Below are 18,716 nucleotides of genomic sequence, written 5' to 3'. Positions count from 1 at the left end.
CCTACCACTTCATGGCAAGTAGAAGGGGAAAAAGTGGTAATAGTGACAGATTTGACTTTCTTAGGCTCCAAAATCACTGCAAACTGACTGTAGCCATGATACTAAAAGGTGTTAACTTGGAAGGAAAGCTTTGCCGAAAAGGTCCGTCTAGTCAAAGCTATGGTTTTCCCAGTAGTCATGTATGGCTGTGAGAGTTGGACCATAAAGAAAGCTGAGTGCCAGAAAATTGATAATTTCGAATTGTGGTGCTGGAGAAGACTCTTGAGAGTCCCTTGGACTGCACGGAGATCAAACTAGTCAATCCTAAAGGAAATCAGTCCTGAATATTCACTGGAAGGACTGATGCAGAAATTCCGATACTTTGGCCACTTGAAGCGAAAAGCCAACTCATTAGAAAAGATCCTGATGCTGAGAAAGATTGAAGGCGAAGGGAGAAAAGGGCGACAGAGGATGAGATGGTTGAATAGCATCACCAACTCAATGGGCATGAATTTGAGCAAACTCTGGGAGATGGTGAGGGACCGGGGAGCGTGGTGGGCTACAGTTGATGAGGCCGCAAAGAGTTGGACACAACTGAGCGACTGAGCAACAGCAGTGATCTCGATGTGTGTCAGCAGGATTACTCTGGGAGGAGGAGGTGGGGTGGCTTTGGATTAGAACAGGTTAGACGCCAGGAGGTTGTTTATTCTCTTGGAATGTCTCAGCAAGAAATGCCAGCGGCCTGAAGTGTGGAGGGTGGTACCAGTGGAAATGGAGAGAGAAAGAACAAAAAGATGGCTGTGATGAAGCTACTTGGTCATTAGCTGAAGTTGCTCAAAACCAAAATCAAATTCAATAGTAATAAATTTTATAGTGTGACTGACTAGCATTATAGTCACCTCAGTATAAAAAGAAAAGGCTATCGTAATTGATTTTCAAGAGAACCATAAATTTATTAGAATTTCTCAGGCTGGAAATACTTTGATGTTTCCAGATTGTTAATTTGACCTTGTGCTACAAATCTTTAAGTTATCAAAGTCCTTAACTTTCTTGTCTTCTATAAATGACTAAGAAAGTGATTTGGGAATTAGAAATATTAAATTTAGCTAAATGTAGTATGTCTTACTTTGGTTTTCCAGTGATCACATAATACAGTATATCTTAGTAAATGTATAGTCCAGTTTTCACATACATGGTAGCCTGTAGTTGTGGTTTTACTGTTAGAGTTTCCCTGCTAGTTTGATCCCTTACAGTTTTTCTCTGAGGAATATTACAGATTTGAAAGCTTGACTCTTATTTCAAGTTAGTGGTGCTTTACAAAAGTATTTATATCAGTGTGTACTTTGTAAATTAAAAATAGTCCAGACAGCACAGTAACATATAAAATATCATTGCCGTCAACCCCCCCCTCCCGCCCATTTCTCACACCCCCTCAAGCCTGATACGTACATCTTCCACAGAGTTACTACTTCATGTTTTATCTGTTCAGTTATGCACTGGTTTTCTACCTCTGGACGAGTGAGAGCAGAAACTCAGTCTGCTTGGTTAATTGCTGTATTCCTAACACATAATAGGTGCTCAGTAAATAGTTAATTATTGAATGAATGAGTACAGATATTCATCTACAGTTTTGGAGAAAAATATGAAGTGAAGCCATAAAATACCTTCATTTCTTAGGAAACCAGTATTATTTAAATATCCAGTTTAATGGAATTTATTATATACATATCAGTAAAGCACCTTCAGCTATATAGGAAGGCTCTTGGTGTGTAACAATAGCTTTGTAGTAAATAATAGTATTTATTAAAATCAAAGTCTCTATTAATATGTTCATTTTTGTTGGGTAGTGTTCATACTTATCATTATGCATCCATTATTAAGTGTTAGAAGAGAATAATGCTTTTGAGAGCTATGTAAGAGTCTTATTTTCCTGGTAAGATTTCAGTTACTGTTGATTATGTGTTACCGTCATCCAGGTGCTAATTTTATGTAGTAACAATGATTGTTATCTGTGTATTTTTCTTTGCCTAGATATGGTACTGGACAACATGATCGCCTCTGGCCAGTTGGACGAGTCCATCAGAGAGAATGTCAGAGAAGCCCTTCTAAAGAGGCACCACCATCAGAATGAGAAGAGGTTCACCAGCCGGATCCCCCTAGTTCGTTCTTTTGCAGACATAGGCAAGAAACATTCTGACCCTCACTTGCTTGAAAGGAACGGTGAGATAAGTTGTGGTGTCCAATTTTTCTAACACTTTACTAACAGCATTCCAGCTTGTTACAGTTAGCATTTGGGAAAAGAAACTCATTTTTTGTAGATAATTACATAGGTCTTTTATCTTTTTAATTCTTTTTTCAAAAAATAATAGTATTTGTACATTTAAATATTTCATTTCTGAAATGTCTTTATAATGTGGCAGAATTTTCTGTAGAAATTACTTAGATGAGAAAATTAAGCATTTATTCTGTTAAAATGGGACACTGAAGTATTGGTAATATTTAAACACTACTGTAGGTTTCCCTCATAGCTCAGTTGGTAAAGAATCTGCCTGCAGTACAGGAGACTCCAGTTCTATTCCTGGGTCAGAAAGATCCCCTGGAAGGGATAGGCTACACACTCCAGTATTCTTGGGCTTCCCTTGTGGCTCAGCGGGTAAAGAATCTGCCTGCAATGTGGGAGACCTGGGTTCTGTCCCTGGGTTGGGAAGATCCCCCGGAGAAGGGAAAGGCTACCCATTCCGGTACTCTAGCCTAGAGAATTCAAGAGTCGGACATGACTGAGCGATTTTGACTTTCATTTTCTTTCAGATACTACACTGTACGTAACCCTGATTACTCTCCTCCTTGCTTCTTTGTTTCTGTTCAAGAATTCTTGTATGGTTGATATAAGAGCTGTAAATTGCTATCTATAAATGTAGTTTAATCTTTTGAAAATTCAAAGTCTTGTGTTTGGACCTTTAATATTAGATTTTTCCTAGGATTTTTTTTTTCCTCCTGAGTAGACTGTACTTGCTGGGCATAAACAGTATTTTGGAGCTGGTTTGCTTTTAATTTTCCCAGCTTTTTATTGACATAATCTGTAAAAGGTTTTTGTACTCGTTCCTGTTTCATGATGTCTTCAAGTCACGGAGGGTGGCACAGACCCACGTCCACTCACTCACGGCTCAGCAGTGGGTTGATGGGACTTGGGGAGACTGTTCGGTAGCTGCTCCCCTCTGTCCCTGTCTTACAGCTGGCATGCTGTCACTGCGGTTCTGTTAGGGTCTCAAAGATGGCTCTGATGTGACAGTGACTCTGGAAAACCCAGGTTGATCTGTTAGATCTCTGGCAGAGAACTGGGGTTGATCTGAAGGTCACTGCTGTGTTGAGCTGCTACTGTTACCCAAGGCACCTGAGAGTTACAGTGAAGAGGAGTGGGGGCTGGGCCACAAACCTTTCCGCTCATCCTTCTATCTCTGAAATAAGAGTGTGGCTCTTAGCTGCTACAAGCACACTCACAGGTGGAAGACTTACCACATGTAAAGTTAGCAGTACTCAGTCTCCTTCTGTGGCTCAGTCTAAGATAATTAAGTCCATTTTCTTCTGAGTATTTGACCATTAAAACTCTTTTTAATTTATTTAAAACTGCCTTTCTATTTTCAAGGGACCTGAAGAATAAAAGAAATCTCTTACGGGCCTAAGTTGAGTTTGAAAGCAAGCCATCCATGTCACCGCTTTTTTTCATCTTTCCATATATTGCATATTTTCTAGTTGAGTAAAGTGAACTCGTTTGCCCAGAGAGACCACAAATCTTTCTCCTCCATACATAGTGGTTCCTGATTATCCTCCAGTTGTCTGTTGGTTCCTTTTAATCATAAGACATTGGCTGTTTTCTTGTAGATGCCATTTTAGCATGGGCGTTCTTTTATTTTGCTGTACTACTATAGTTGTAATTTTAACAGTTTTTCTGCATCTGGCTTATTTTTTACCTAAATAGTGGTGGTTTATGGAGTAATAGTTAATATATGTAATATTTTGGGAATCTCTTGAGCATGTAGTTTTTATTATATCAGTAGTTCCCCACCTTTTTGGCACCAGGGAACTGGTTTCATGGAAGACAGTTTTTCCATGGACCAGGGTCGGAGAGGTGGAGGCTGCTTCTGAGATGATTCAGGCACGTCACATTTATTGTGAATCTCATTTCTATTATTACTATATCAGCTCCACCTCAGATTGTGAGACATTAGATTCCGGATATTTCTATTATTACTATATCAGCTCCACCTCAGATCATCAGACATTAGATTCCGGAGGTTCGCGACCCCGGACTTAGATCAGTTGGGATTGTTATATTTCTCATGCTTTTCCTAAAAAAAAAATATCGTTCCACTAAGCTACTCTTCCTTAAAATAACCTGGTGTTTGAACTATAAGTATACATGACCTTTTGAAATACTCTAGAATTCCTTATCATTGTTGTTGGTAAGAAATACTTTATCCTTTGCTAGTTAAATTAAACATCATATGTATTTGTTTTAATTTATCTGCTGCATTAGATATGGAAGCATATCTTAGGACATTTATTAATATCAGTTAGATAGTGAGCTCAAGAATATGTTATCTTTTGAAATTGACATGTTTCTATTTTGAAAAAACATTCCTGTGACTCGCCTTACGTTTTTACATTTTACTTTGAGAGTTTTGTCAGTAGATGGTGCCCTGTTGGCTTAATGTTATAAAGACTTGATACTAACTTTAAGTTAGGAATCACTAGATACTGTTCATGTGGGCTCTTCTTGTGAGAGAATATGTAGCAGTTTGGTCCAGTGTAGATAAAGTGCACTAACTATAAGCTGTCAGTGCTGGTAAGTTTTGTTTGGGGTTCTGTTTCTTAGATTATTTTTGTGCTATATTTTCATTTGCTATTTATCATTTTTTAAAGCAACAGCTTTGCATTGTTATTATTCTTTGTTTTAAAGCCACACTGTTGGACTTTCTCGTTCCTAACAGAATATTGTCCCTCTCCATCTGTCATTAACGTTGTTTTTCATTTTTTTGTTTTGAGTTTTGGATGCACCTTCAGAGAACTAATTATAGTTTAAGCCATTTCCCAGTGATTTTCTAATATTTAAAAATCAGATTGTCATGCTAACCCTGACAGCATGAATTTGAAATTTTGGACCTTTTTTTAAAGCTTGCGGTTTACAGTGTAAATTGATTTTTGTGTGTCTCGTTTGCCTTCTGCGATAAAACTTCATCACTTTTCATTTATTTGTTTTACCTCAGGGGAAGGCCTCTCAGCCTCCCGCCACTCTTTGCGAACAGGTCTGTCTGCCTCAAACCTTTCCTTGAGAGGAGAATCACCTTTGTCTCTTCTTGTCAGTCATCTTCTTCCTTCTTCGAGAGCCGGGACCCCTGCGGGCTCGAGGTGCACAAGCCCCGCACCCACCCCTCAGAGCAGCCCTCCTTCCAGCCCTAGCCTCAGCCGCCTTCACGCCAGAGCTTCCCGGCAGAGGCAGCCGCAGGCCCCAGAGCTGCTGGTGTCGCCTGCCAGTGCCGGCGTTCCCACAGTAGTAATCCATCCGCCCGAGGAAGACTTAGAAGCGCTGCAAGGCCAGGAGCAGAAGACTGAGGAGAATGTTGACGTAACTGCAGGCAACTATCCAAAGTCCTCACGTGTGGTGCTTTCTGCCTCCGGACCACTTGCACTTGGAATGCCTCTCAGCACATAGCTTTATCAGCATTATGTAGATGATGCTTACAATTTATTTTGACTTCTGCATGTTTTTTTTTTTCTTTATAGTGTATTATAGAGAAGGATAGAATTATTTAAAAATTTTAAGTTTTACAATGATCTCAAAGGAGCTTACACATAATTTAAGCCCTTTGAAAATTTTTTACTGAGGTTTTACAGGTCAATACATTTGAATGGCTCAGACAAATGTAGACATTTTTACAAGTCATCTTTTAATTTGCCATGATTAAAAAAAAATGGTGGCTCTTCTTGTGCATTTCATTCCATCAAGTGAATGAACACATGCTTTACATAAAGTATAATGAAAAGCCTTTTATCTACTGTTTGGTGCTTTTGTGTAAGGAATGCAATATGTTTTCACCTTCCTGATAAAGGTAGAATGAATGTTCTTTTTCTCATCTTGTCTCTGAGAAGATTGAGGTTCACTGTTGACTGCCTGGAGTCATCATTATTCCCAGACTAGTTTTATAATTTGGAGTAGACTTCAGTTGTCTTTTATTTAATGCTGTATCTATCTTTAATCCGAATTTAATCTTGAAATTTTTAGGAGTAGAGTTCCTATAGTTGCAGATAGGATTTATTTCTACATAAATTAGAAAAATTATGTCTTAGTGGATAAACGGTTTGTAACTCACTTAAGGGTTATTATATTTCTATTTGATGAGTTTATCTTATCACTGTTTGTACAGTGAAAAAAATTAAGACTTAGAGATGTTAAGGTTAGACCATAAATGACCAGACAAAGGAATTGAACCCAGAATTACCTACAACAATAGTATAGAATTTCATTGTAAATTTTAATACTTTGTGGAAAAGATGTATTATAATGTAGCTAAACAACAATGGAGGAAGGATATCTAGAAATAATTGCTCAGAAATAATGAACACTTTTACTTCATTAAAAAGGACTAACAAAATTGACTATTTTTCTTGAACAAAAATAACTTGAAGTCACTTTCCCTTGCATTTGTTTTTACCTATATGTCTCAGTAATACTGACTATTTCTTGTTTTACCAGCTTCAATCTGATTAATGATAAGAGACTATAAACTTTGTATGGGAAGAAAGGGACATGCAGGTTCCCAGTGACTTATTAGGTCATGTTAAGAGGGTAAAAAGAGCAATTAACTGAAAATTGATGGACATAATTAAATTTTTACTCCCTCTGCTGTTAAGTATGCCATGGGATTTACTCGCCTTTTGGAAAAAACTAGAGTGTAGGGAAGAGAGAGGATTTCTGAGGACAAGGGAGAGCTCATAATTGCTATCTAAGATGACACTGTAGAAGGAATGTAGTCACAGTAACAGGGACAGCTCTTCCTTAGTCCCCGCTGCCTAGAGCACCTGGAAACCCTGCTGTCTTTTCCTGAAGTCTGATGAAGAAGGTGGCCTCAGCATCATTTCTGAGAGACCAATGCCAGAGATTTTTTGTGTCATGAGGTCACAATTTGTGAATACCTGTAGGAAAGAAAAACAAAGAAAGCAGTGTTTCCCATTAGCTATTTTTTAGAGAACGCTTACGTAAAAGACGCAACTCCCTTTCAGTGTTTGTGATGCCTTCTGACGCAGCGTTTCTTACCCTGGGCGCTGCTGGCATTTTGGGGTGACACTTCTGTGTGGTAGGGTGTCTTGTGCATCATCAGCTATCGAGCACCACCCTTGGCCCACACCCACCAGCTGCCAGCACCTTCATAAACTCCCGTGGATGGGAACTGCTGCTCCAAACACTTCTGCTTTCAAATTTTTAATGACAGGAAACTTCAATATCTTTGCTTAATTTTTCTCTAGGTAGATATGCTATTTTGAGGGGAAAAAAATGGAAGGGCAAAATAATAGAATTACCAGAGTATGACTTAAATCCCAGGATTGAGTTTATACGTACTCATATTTGCTTTTTCTTTTGCTTAAAGCAAGTAAAGAAAGTCCTTCCAAGTTATCTGTGCTCGTTATAGTTTTAATTTGGGGGAATTTATTCATTTAATTCTGAGCACTAGGAATTTACTGTAGGAGCAAGGACATTTCCTTTACCTTTCCAGGATATAGGTTTAACTTAGCTGACATTAGGAAAGCCTGCGTGGAGAAGGCGGTGGTGGGAAACTTTGAGTGTGCCCGGCCTGCCGCCTTAACACGTTCAAGGTGAGCAGGTAAGCCCCTGACTTCCTCGCGCCCTCTCTTCTGACTTTGGTGGAATTGAGTTGCAGGTCGTTTCTTCTTCCCATTCCTATTGAGCCTTCTCCGCATCCCATTCTTGTCCCCCAGGTGTGGTGGCTAGGGCTGTTCTGAGAAGCTGTGTCTATATTTTCTTTGGTTACGTGTCTGCAGGTTGGATGCAGTTTGTAGTTAGCAGCGTGTGTGTGTTGATGGTCACTTGTAGTTGCTGCCAGGGCATTCATGATACTCTTCATTTTCTTGTGTGGGAGTTGGTGGAAACCACTGAAAAATATCACGTAACTTTTTCTTCTTCCCACTTGGACATGTATTTTAATAGAGGAATGGATTCTATTATGTAAGTTTAGGGACAAAGGTCAAAGAAGAGGCTAAAATGGAGAAAAATGAGTTCAGTTTAGGGAATAGTTTTTATTTCGGAATTGTTTACAATTTCTAGGGAATGGTTATATGGCTAAGTGGACTGCATATGACTAAGTGGACTGAAATTTGGGGTCACAGTGGCATCCTGGTGTAGGTGTTTAACAGAGAAGTGGGTGTCATGAAGTCTTCTTTTATTGAATTTAAGCTGTGAACTCAAATGACTTAGTTTCAGGTTACTAGTTAGTGTATGTTGTATTCTATAAAAACAAAAATGCATAGACTATATCTGATACGCTTAAAATTTTAAAATTTAATTGCCACTGTTTAAAGTTTATAGGCTCTAACCACAAACAGTGCAGTGGTGAATTTCTGTGGGTCGCTAGGCTGTCGTGAGTGGCAGAGTTAAAACTAGAGGTAAAGTCTGTGACAATTGTCTGGTGCATTTTCTCCTGTGATATTCAGTGTTTGGGGTAATATATTAATATTAGTGTAATATTACTAATTAGTAATACCAATATTACTGTATTAATATATTAAGATTACTGTATTCTTGAACTAGAAAGTTTGGGTGTTTTGAAAAAATTAGGTACATTTAATGGTAGAAATCTGTGTTATGTACTCTAAAATTTTTATAACATTTGAACTTTTTGCAAAATACATAGTAGTAATGATTAATAATATGCTACTGGTGTTTTTAGGTTATTTTTGTGTGTGGCTTGTTGCTGCTGAGTTTTACTTGAACTGAGTATACCTTGCATGAACATATATCTATCACTTGTAATCCAGACAAGCTAATTTAATAGAATGTATATCATTGGAGAAGGAAATGGCAACCCACTCCAGTGTTCTTGCCTGGAGAATCCCAGGGGCGGGGAAGCCTGGTGGGCTGCCCGTCTATGGGGCCGCACAGAGTCGGACACGACTGAAGTGACTTAGCAGCAGCAGCAGTAGCATATCATTTCTAATCCAAACAAACACATTTTATAGATTGAACTGTCTGTGTCTTAGAGGTTGAGTGAGTTGCTTAAGGTCACGCACATAGCTACAAAGTAGCCAAGAGGACTTATTTTAACATAGATCTGTTCCCTTATAAGATCCACATTCTTTGTATTTATATCGTAAAACATTGCTGTTGTGTTTTAACATAGTCCTTAGGAATAATGGCAGTAGACAGCACTTGAATTTTACCCAAGAGAGATGAAAATTCATGAGGAAACTTCTGATTATGAAGATTATGGCAAAATGAGTGTATATTTCATTGATGTAGCTCTTGCATTTGGATTTAGGGTTTATCAGAAGTGTTACATTGTTACTGATGTAAGTGTGTAAGTGTGGTTAGGCATCTTTAAGGTCTGCAGTTCACATGTCTAAGGATACAGTGACAGTTGATGTGCCAAGTATTTATAGTGGTGAGCAGACCCAGGTCTTCCACCTTCTCACTTTTTTCTTTTTGCAAAAGGCCACCATTTTTGTAAATGCAAATTATGTTATTTTAAATGTTAACATGTGTAGCTTCATTATGGCTTAAAATGTTATTCCACTCTTGCTGGTATGGTACTAACACTGGGCACTTTTTTTTTTTTTTTTTTTTTTACCTAGCACATTTGCTTTTAGTAAACCCATCACTTTCAGGATATGAGCAAATTCAGGTTGCAAAGTGAATTTTCTTCTTACTACTTGGGAATTTGTTTGTTCTTAAATACAGGTATTTTGGCCTCTCCACAGTCTGCACCTGGAAACTTGGACAATAGTAAAAGTGGAGAAATGAAAGGTAATGGAAGTGGAGGAAGCAGAGAAAATAGTACTGTTGACTTCAGCAAGGTAATTTCTGTTATGAACTATACATTTTCATAATCATGCTTACTGAGGCAGTTGCTAGCAGTGTGACTGTATTAACAGAGATTATAATAATGTTTAATAACTGGTGCTTGTAAACCTGATGTGATGCTTGTGATGTTAATTTAAGATCAGAAATTGTGAAAAAAGGTAACAGTCTCATAGCACTTGAATAATGTTATATTTTACTAGTGTCAGAAATTCTGACAATATGGGAGTAATACGGTGTTTTCCTCTATACCCACGCATAGATATCACAAACTACAGGCGTTTGTTGTGGAGCTGCCACTACCGGAAAGATAATTCTGGGAGTGATGTTTCAGCAGTAACAATTCAGCCTTTTCTCGGCTGTAATGTGATCCCAGAATTACTGTCCTGTGGTGTCAGTGCTTTCTGGAATGTAACTGGGGAACATCGGTGCTTCCCCATGGGTAGGGGAAGGTAAAGACATGGACTGAAAATAAACTCACCTGTCTCAACTGTGATTTTTAATTTTTATAGGTGAGTGTTTAAATGAAATGTGAAAAAGAGCTTATTTCAAAAGAACAAAGCAAAACCCTGCAAGTTCAAATTACAGTTGAATTTAAAGCATACTTTATGAGTACTACCTCTGAATATCTGATATCCATTGCAATTTTTTTGATGGTGTTGGATGGTATTCACTATAGGATACAAAGTCAGACTTCTAATTAAATGCCATTATTTCAAGTAAGATTCAATTTTTAAGCCTTTATGATGCGAAGTCTATAGATCACGTTTTGTAGAAAAGGCACTTAAATGATGATTTGCGTTATAGCTTACTGAGCTTCATGCTCTGAAATTAAAAGCCTTGCATTTGGGACATTGTACTGTTGTTCTGTTGGAACCTGATCGTGTTTTTATAACTGGTGCTCCAGTTATCTCAGATGAGTGTCAGGCTTTCAGCAGCGGAGTTGCTGTGAGCAGGTTGCTGTGGTCTGTATCACAGATCTCCTCTAGACGTGGCGGGTGCTGTTCCTTTGTGTTGCTCCTGTCACAGCTGTGCTTTCTCTCACTTGGTCCATCCCTGTGCACACCCGCTTGCCCCCTGTCGGGCAGGACTCTGCCTCCTGGCACTGTAGTTGTGGCACGCTGGGTGTGGGACTCAAGAGGCCTGCTGTAAGTGCTGGATTTGTGTTCCTAGAAGCCCTGGTAGTGGTTGTTCAGTGACTTGTGTGAAGCTGCATACACACGAAGAAGTTCCTGTACTTCGATATTATGTCCATAACCTTTTCTTTGTAATTATACACAGACAACCTAATTCAGTTATACAGCACTACCATATACGTATGCCAATTATGACTACTTTACTTGTAAATGAAAATAAAAACGATTTTTCCCACTTACTGAAAATACTGGGGAATGCCCATAGTTCATTAAAATAAAAAGGGTTTATAAAATACATAAAATACCAAGGAACTAATTCATGTCTAAGATTAAACAGTAGATAATGACTAAATGAATATTTTTAGAACTGTGTATAATTTCATGGACCATTGTTAGTTTGTGAACTATACTTTTGTCTTCAATAGTTTTTTAATGAATAGTGCTATATCGGTAATGTAGATCTCTGCAGTAGTGAAGATCATGACAGTAATCCAGCTGGGAGTACTGTTTGGTAGTACTGTTTTGGTTGCCCTTTTATATTCGTCAGCTTCATTCTTTGTACTTGTGAGAATTTTGGCACTTACACATCCTTTAGATCACCAGTTTTGATTAGTGAATAGTAGTCTTGAAGCATCTTTTTCCTGTTTCCTTCTAGACTGATTAGTACCATGTACACTTTATTTTAAATTATTATTTATTTGTCAATAGGTTGATATGAATTTCATGAGAAAAATTCCTTCAGGAGCTGAGGCGTCCAATGTTCTGGTGGGAGAGGTGGATTTTTTAGAAAGACCTATAATTGCGTTTGTGAGACTGGCTCCCGCTGTTCTTCTCTCAGGGCTAACTGAGGTCCCCGTCCCTACAAGGTAAGGGAGGGTTAACTGCAGTTAATGTTCTTCCACAATGTCCCAAATCTAGAGGAACATGTTGCTTTATGTAATGAAAACTCCTTTTTATGGTTAACGGCGTCATTGCCCCAGTGCCTTGACTATTAGAGCATTAAAGATTTTTCTTTCTTTCTGGACTTCCCTGGTGGCTCAGATGTAAAGCGTCTGTCTACAATGAGGGAGACCCAGGTTCAATCCCTGGGTTGGGAAGATCCCCTGGAGAAGGAAATGGCAATCCACTCCAGTACTATTGCCTGGAAAATCCCATGGACAGAGGAGCCTGGTAGGCTACAGTCCATGGGGTCGCAAAGAGTCGGACACGACTGAATGACTTCACTTTTCTTTCTTTTCTTTCTGGAACTTAAAAAAAGCATCCTTTAAAAAATACATTGCATTTATGTTTTTATAATAAAGTTCTGTTCATAGTATGTTCTGTGCAGGCACTGAAGTCAGAGAGGATGGAGTTGAATCCTTGCCCTGCGGCTTTTTGTGGGATGGTCAAGCCAGGCTTCTGCTTTCTAAACTTTCCTTGTAAAATGAGGGTAACAGTACCTCAGGGTTGATTAAATGTAATAATGCCCCTGAATTAGGCAGAATGCTTTGTTCTGACCTGATCCAATCTTCTGTTCAATATACATTAAGAATAATTAGCAAGTTGTGTTATTAATACAAAGTGTGATCAGTTAGCTACTGATTATATGAACTTAATTACAAATGAGAATAATTAAGAATATATTTTTATAGTAATAAATATGAAGAATTAATTGCAGCCTGATTGAAATGTACATGCTAGTTTTTTTAATAAGCTTTCCTGAGTTGCATTAATGGTACAGTACTGAGATAAATGAGAAAAGTAATTCATAGATTCATGTTTAAATTCTTACAAACCAGGAAGATGAATACTCCCAGTTTGGATAAGTATGAATATTAATATTTTACTGTATGCTAATAAGAATATACCTAAGTAGGAAGTTAAGTAATTTTTTTTGGATTTCCCTAATAGCTCAGTTGGTAAAAAAAAAAAAAAAAGCTGCCTGCAATGCAGGAGACCCCTGTTTGATTCCTGGGTCAGGAAGATCCTCTGGAGATGGGATAGGCAGTAAGAGGTTGTTAAATAATAAGAGGCTGTTAAACGATAAGAGTTGCAAATAAAATGCTTTTACTTCCAAAAGGGTTAGTCCCTAATTTTCCCTTATAGTGTCTTTATCCAGATTGTAGTTTGAGGGACCATGAATTTCTTATGAATACTCAACTATTTTCTTAAGCCAAAGTAAGTACTTAAATGGGATTGGTATTCACTTTATTTACTTATTTACTTCTTTTCATCAGTACAGAGCAGAAAAAGTTGTTTACTCAAAATTTGAAAGGATATAAAAGATGGGAAGCACCGTCTTTAATGTAAAACACTGATTCCTTAAGTACTTTTTTACTCTAAGAAAGATGGAAAGTAATAACTTGGCAAAACTTAATTATGAATGCCGTTTTTAGTTTTGTGATTCGTCTGAATAGAGTTGCCAACCTTTTTGCGGCCATTAGGATGTGAGGATGAAAAGGAGGTCTGAGTAATGTTTCTGTGTTTACATTCGTGTGATTTCTTTATGATTCCTAGACTTATGTCTGTTGTTCATGTTCAAATCTCTCCGTTTTAATGTTCCCTTAGGTTTTTGTTTCTGTTGCTGGGGCCTGCAGGCAAGGCACCACAGTATCACGAAATTGGAAGATCAATAGCCACCCTCATGACGGATGAGGTAACGAACACGCCCCTGGACGCGGACACTGATTGTGAAGCATATAATGCATATTAAATTATAGACTCTCTTACCTTCTTTGGTGATTTTAAAGTGTATTTTATGGGTCTTTCTCTTACAGTATTTTCCTCTGTGCTATCAGTAATACGCAGATTTGAATAAATCATCTCCTTAATGTAGATGTATCCGTGGCCTCCCTGTTGTGTATTTGTTTAAGCTCTTCACTGCTGCCTTAATAGAGTCTCATGTCTGTGCTTTTTGAACCTGATCTGCTCTGACTGGCTCCTTTTTTCTGCTGTTTGCCCCGCCCACTTGGACTTCCTTTCTGCGCCTTGGATATGATACTCGTGGCGGCCTCTGGACGCTGAGCACTGTCTCCACCCTTCACCCCACTCCCTGCATGCTGCGCCCTCATCTCAGTCAGATTCCTCCTGCAGCGCTTCCTCCTCTGAGACACCTTGCTCAGCCACCCTGTTCTCCCCCATCCGTTTCCCTTCCTTTACCCTGCTTCATCTGTACAGGACTTTTTGTTATCCACCTGCAGTAGTGTATTCACGTAATTGCCCCTGAGTTCTTGAGTGCAGGGACTTTGACTTATCTGTGTTGTGCCTGCCAGAACTTCCCTGGTGGCTCAGTGGTAAAGAATCCGCCTACCAATGCAGGAGACATGGGTTTGTTCAGTCCCTGGTCCGGGAAGATCCCACGTGCTTTGGAGCAACTAAGCTACGACTCCTGACTGAGCATTGCTCTAGAGCTGGGAGCTGTACATGCTGAGCCTGTGTGCCCGAACCACAGAAGCCTGCACACTCTAGAGCCTGTGCTCCCAGCAAGAGAAGCCTCCACAGTGGGAACCCACACACCGCAAACAGGAAATAGCCCCTGCTTAGCACAGCTAGAGAAAAGCCTGTGTAGCAGTCAAGGCCCAGCCCAGCCAAAAATAAACAACAGAAAAAGAAAAGAATTGTACCTACCAAACAGTAGGCACCCAGTCAATAGGAAGGATCAAATTAATTAATTATTTTAAGTAAAATTGTTATCATACCTCATTATACCTTTAGGATAAATGACATTAAAATGTTATTTCCCAAGTAAAATTTCCTCTTTCTAAAAATTATTGTGTATTAGCAAGTCATTAGTTTCTTTTGTTGTTTGATTTTTACTATTAATTTATCTGGTAATACTAATAGTGAATTATTTTTTCAAGTTGTTATCGAAGGTAGGGTCAAGAGTTTAGGTAATTATCTTTATGTAAACTTAGTTATGATATCGAAAGTGGATTACTATGTATGGAATTTTCTTTCAACTTTAAAATCGTTTTACTCAATGTGTTTATTTTCTTTAGATTTTTCATGATGTAGCTTATAAAGCAAAAGACAGAAATGACCTCTTATCTGGAATTGATGAATTTTTAGATCAAGTGACTGTCCTACCTCCAGGAGAGTGGGACCCTTCCATACGCATAGAGCCACCGAAGAGTGTTCCCTCTCAGGTGAGGACCTTACACAATGCTTCTTTGAGTTCCTTTTTTTAATTTTTCATTAAGCTTTTTCAAGTAGTTTATACATTTTCTAAACTCAAAACTGTGTGAAGAGCTACACCTGGAGAAGTTGTCCCCACCGTGTCGTCTCTGCCATCCCACCCCATCCCCACCTCTTGCCGGTCATCATTTGCTATTCGTTTCGTGTTATTCTTCCACTTTTTATTCAGTACAGGGAAATATGAACACGCAGTCTTGTTCTCTCCTCTTTCCTACCAGACGTGAGCATCCTATGTGTAGTGTTCTGCACCTTGCCTTTTTCAGGTAACGGTATTTCCTGGAGGTGTGATGGTAAGAAATGGTAAAATCTTCCTCCTCCTCCTCCGCACAGCTCTGTTGTATTCCAGTGTGGACGCACTGTAGTCTGTCCTGTCCTGGTGCAGGCTGTCTTCAGTCTTTTGCTGTTACAGACCACATCGTAGTGTTCACCTGCCATCTTGGTCTTGGGCAAATGGGTCTGTAGGATAGATTCCCAGGAATAAGATTACTGGCTTACATGGGAATTTACTGACAGTTTTAGCAAATGTTGCCAGAATCTCCTCTTCTTGGGTTGAACTGTTTTGGACTCATTTTGGTGATGAATGAGAACGCCTATTTCCGTACAGCCTCACCAGCATGGTGTTATTTGTCAGTATTATATGTATCCTTATCTTAACTGTATCAAGCATTTTAATGTGATTTTAATTTGTATTTCTGTAATTAGTGAAGTTGAGTATTCCTGAATATTTGTTGTTCATCACCCTCCACCAACTTTTTTTTAACATTTGAATTATTCATTGATCCTTTTGCGTTTATCATGATGTACTATGTAGAGAATGCCTACAGTTCATCTTTTTTCTAGATTGTTGTCTGTTTGTCCCAGTTTATTAAAAAATTAAGCATTTTTCTGTTTCTTTGGTGATGTTGTCTTTATCATTTACTAAATTTCCATATTCATTCAGGTCTGTTTCTGGGATTTCTTTTCCATTGATTGGTCTAGGCATGGACCACATACACACTTTAATTTCTGAGAGTTTTTGGTATTTTTTAATATCTGATAGATCTGCATTCATTCTTGACCTCTCTCTTACTCTTGTTTTTCTGAATTTGTTTGGTCATCTTTGCATATTTATTTTCATACTAGCTTTGAAATCAACTTTCTGTTTACAGAAATAAAGTGTAATTTTTAAAAAATTGTGATGGAAATTAAATTTCTAAATGAACTGAGGGAAAGTTGAAATCTTTTCAAGAACATGGTATATCTTTCCCCAGTTGTTCTCCTGACTATTTTTGTGTCCTTAAGGAATGTTATAAAATTCTCCTTATGGGCACCTTACATTCCTCTTGGTGAGTGTGTACATAAGTCTTTTATCTTTGTTTCTATTATAATTGAGGTCTTTGTTCCATTATATTGCCTGTTGCTTTTATATATATGTATATGTATGAAGGCTATTGGTTATTGTATATTTCTTTTGTATCCTGCTGCCTTCCTCAATTCTTTTATTGTGTATAGTCATGTGGTCTCCAATAAAAGTATAATACTATTCATTTTCTAACTCTTACACCTTTAACATGTTTTCTCTTGTCTAATGGTATTGACTAAAATCTCTAATAGTTTTACATAGTAGTTGACTTTAAAGGGCCTTTCTTAATTTTTTCATAATTGTAGTCAAAGTCATTAGTGTTTCTCTTAAGTTACTATCATTGGTGCCAAAATACATATTTTATCATATTAAGAAAATACCCTAATTTATGTTTTATTGAATTTTTTAATATAAGTGAATGTTGAATTTTGTCAAAGGGCTTTTTAGCATCTCTGGAGATGATCATATGAATTTTACTTACCAGTTATTATGGTAAATCATATTAATAGGTTCTTTAATTTGAAGACACTCTTGTATTGTTAGAATAACCCAGCTTAGGCTTTGAAGTGTCTGTAGTCTTTGTCTAATGTTTTATTTAAGTTGCTTCCATCTCCATTTGTAAGTAGATTGATCTATAGATTTTTGTGCAGTCTTTACATTTTGGTATCATCATTAAACTTGTTTCATAAAAACAGATTTGTAAGTTTTCCTTTTTGTGTGCTCTTTAAGTGGCTTAGAATACTTTGATTCTAGAAGTTTGCAAGATTTTTTAGTAGAATTTCCTGAGCTTGACTCTTATATGGTAGACTTCAACAGCTTATTATTTCTTCTGTGGAAATTGGTTTGTGTAAGCATTCTCTTTTTTCTGGAATCAATTTTGGTAAGTTATATTTTCCTAGAAAATGACCTATTTTCCTGATTTTTGGTGTCAATTTTGGGAAATTTTTTTTTTAAGTATAGTACCCATTTTATCAAGGTTTTTCATTTAGTTGCACAGGGTTGTGCTGTGTAGTCTCTCCCCCTCTCACTGTATATTTTTATCTTGTATATAAATAAAATTTGTGACTTTGCCCCCTTGTCATATCTTTGGTTGTATATTAGCTGATATTTAATCATATTGTTCTAATAGAGCAACTTTTAATATTTATTTCAGTTCTCCTTTTTAAAAAAGTATATTGTGTTTTGTAACTCAGCTTCTGCATTTAGCTGTTTTATTCCTTTCACTTTCCTTCAGGAAAGACTTTTTTTTCACATTTGGTGAATTAAATGCTTAATACATTTATTTTTGTCCTTTCATTTTTCTTAATGTAAGAGCTGCTTTGTTTTCTTGAGTGATGCTTTTGCTGTATCGCATCAATTGTGACGTACAGTATTTTCATTAGATTTGTTTTGTGGGAGTTCAGTAATTTTGTTTCCTCTTTCCCCTTTGAACTGTGATATAAGTTAGTTTTAATCTTGACATTTTCAAATGGTAGTTTTAGGATTATAGGTAAGTCGTGCTACTTTGTAAATACTGAACATGTGACCCAGGGAGTTCACTGCTGTGATTGATCTGGGGGTGGCCCTGGGATGAACACACCCCCACCCCATGTTTTTTTCTCCCCATCCCTCTTCTTTCCTCTCTCTGTCTCCCTTCTCTCTGTCCCTCTGTTGCTCTATTCCCACTTCACCTCTCCCCCAACCCACTTTTTTTTTGGTCCAGTAACCTCTGACCTTTGGAGGTAGCAAAACTTGCTCCCTGAGGAGGAGAGTATCTTTTATCATGAGAATAGTACTCTTGAGTTTGTAATAAAACATAGTAGGGAATTCATTTTTATGAAAATTTATTTGATGACTCATGCTACTTACATCTTAAGGGAAGTATTTAATAAGAAAAAATGGCATTTACTTTTTTTCTTAATGTAAAGTATAAAGTATATTTTTTCACTAGTGAACATGAATAAGGATTTAAAATTTTAGTTGAAGAGATGTTTTATTGGATTTTTATGTCCCTGTTGCT

At 37.7% G+C, this 18,716-nt stretch overlaps 1 protein-coding gene across 15 annotated transcripts in view; it reads left to right on the top strand.

The window, feature by feature from the left end:
- The window catches only part of SLC4A7 (solute carrier family 4 member 7), a 124,435-nt gene that overhangs the window by 59,505 nt on the left and 46,214 nt on the right, over positions 1–18,716 (top strand). For 10 of the 15 annotated variants that reach the window (XM_070777285.1, XM_070777280.1, XM_070777281.1 and 7 more), the window contains 6 exons: positions 2,011–2,199; positions 5,244–5,612; positions 9,947–10,062; positions 11,911–12,068; positions 13,750–13,837; positions 15,180–15,326. In XM_070777285.1, coding sequence (XP_070633386.1) covers positions 2,011–2,199; positions 5,244–5,612; positions 9,947–10,062; positions 11,911–12,068; positions 13,750–13,837; positions 15,180–15,326 — 1,067 coding nt within the window. The remainder of the gene's footprint in view (positions 1–2,010; positions 2,200–5,243; positions 5,613–9,946; positions 10,063–11,910; positions 12,069–13,749; positions 13,838–15,179; positions 15,327–18,716) is intronic. The other 5 variants (XM_070777286.1, XM_070777283.1, XM_070777291.1 and 2 more) reach the window with 3 other exon arrangements.

The sequence above is a fragment of the Bos indicus genome, chromosome 22 (assembly GCF_029378745.1).
Source record: "Bos indicus isolate NIAB-ARS_2022 breed Sahiwal x Tharparkar chromosome 22, NIAB-ARS_B.indTharparkar_mat_pri_1.0, whole genome shotgun sequence".
In the NCBI taxonomy this organism is placed as follows: Eukaryota; Metazoa; Chordata; class Mammalia; order Artiodactyla; family Bovidae; genus Bos; species Bos indicus.
The sequence above is the reverse complement of the archived record's forward strand: the minus strand, read 5'-3'. Positions and strand labels throughout refer to the sequence as shown.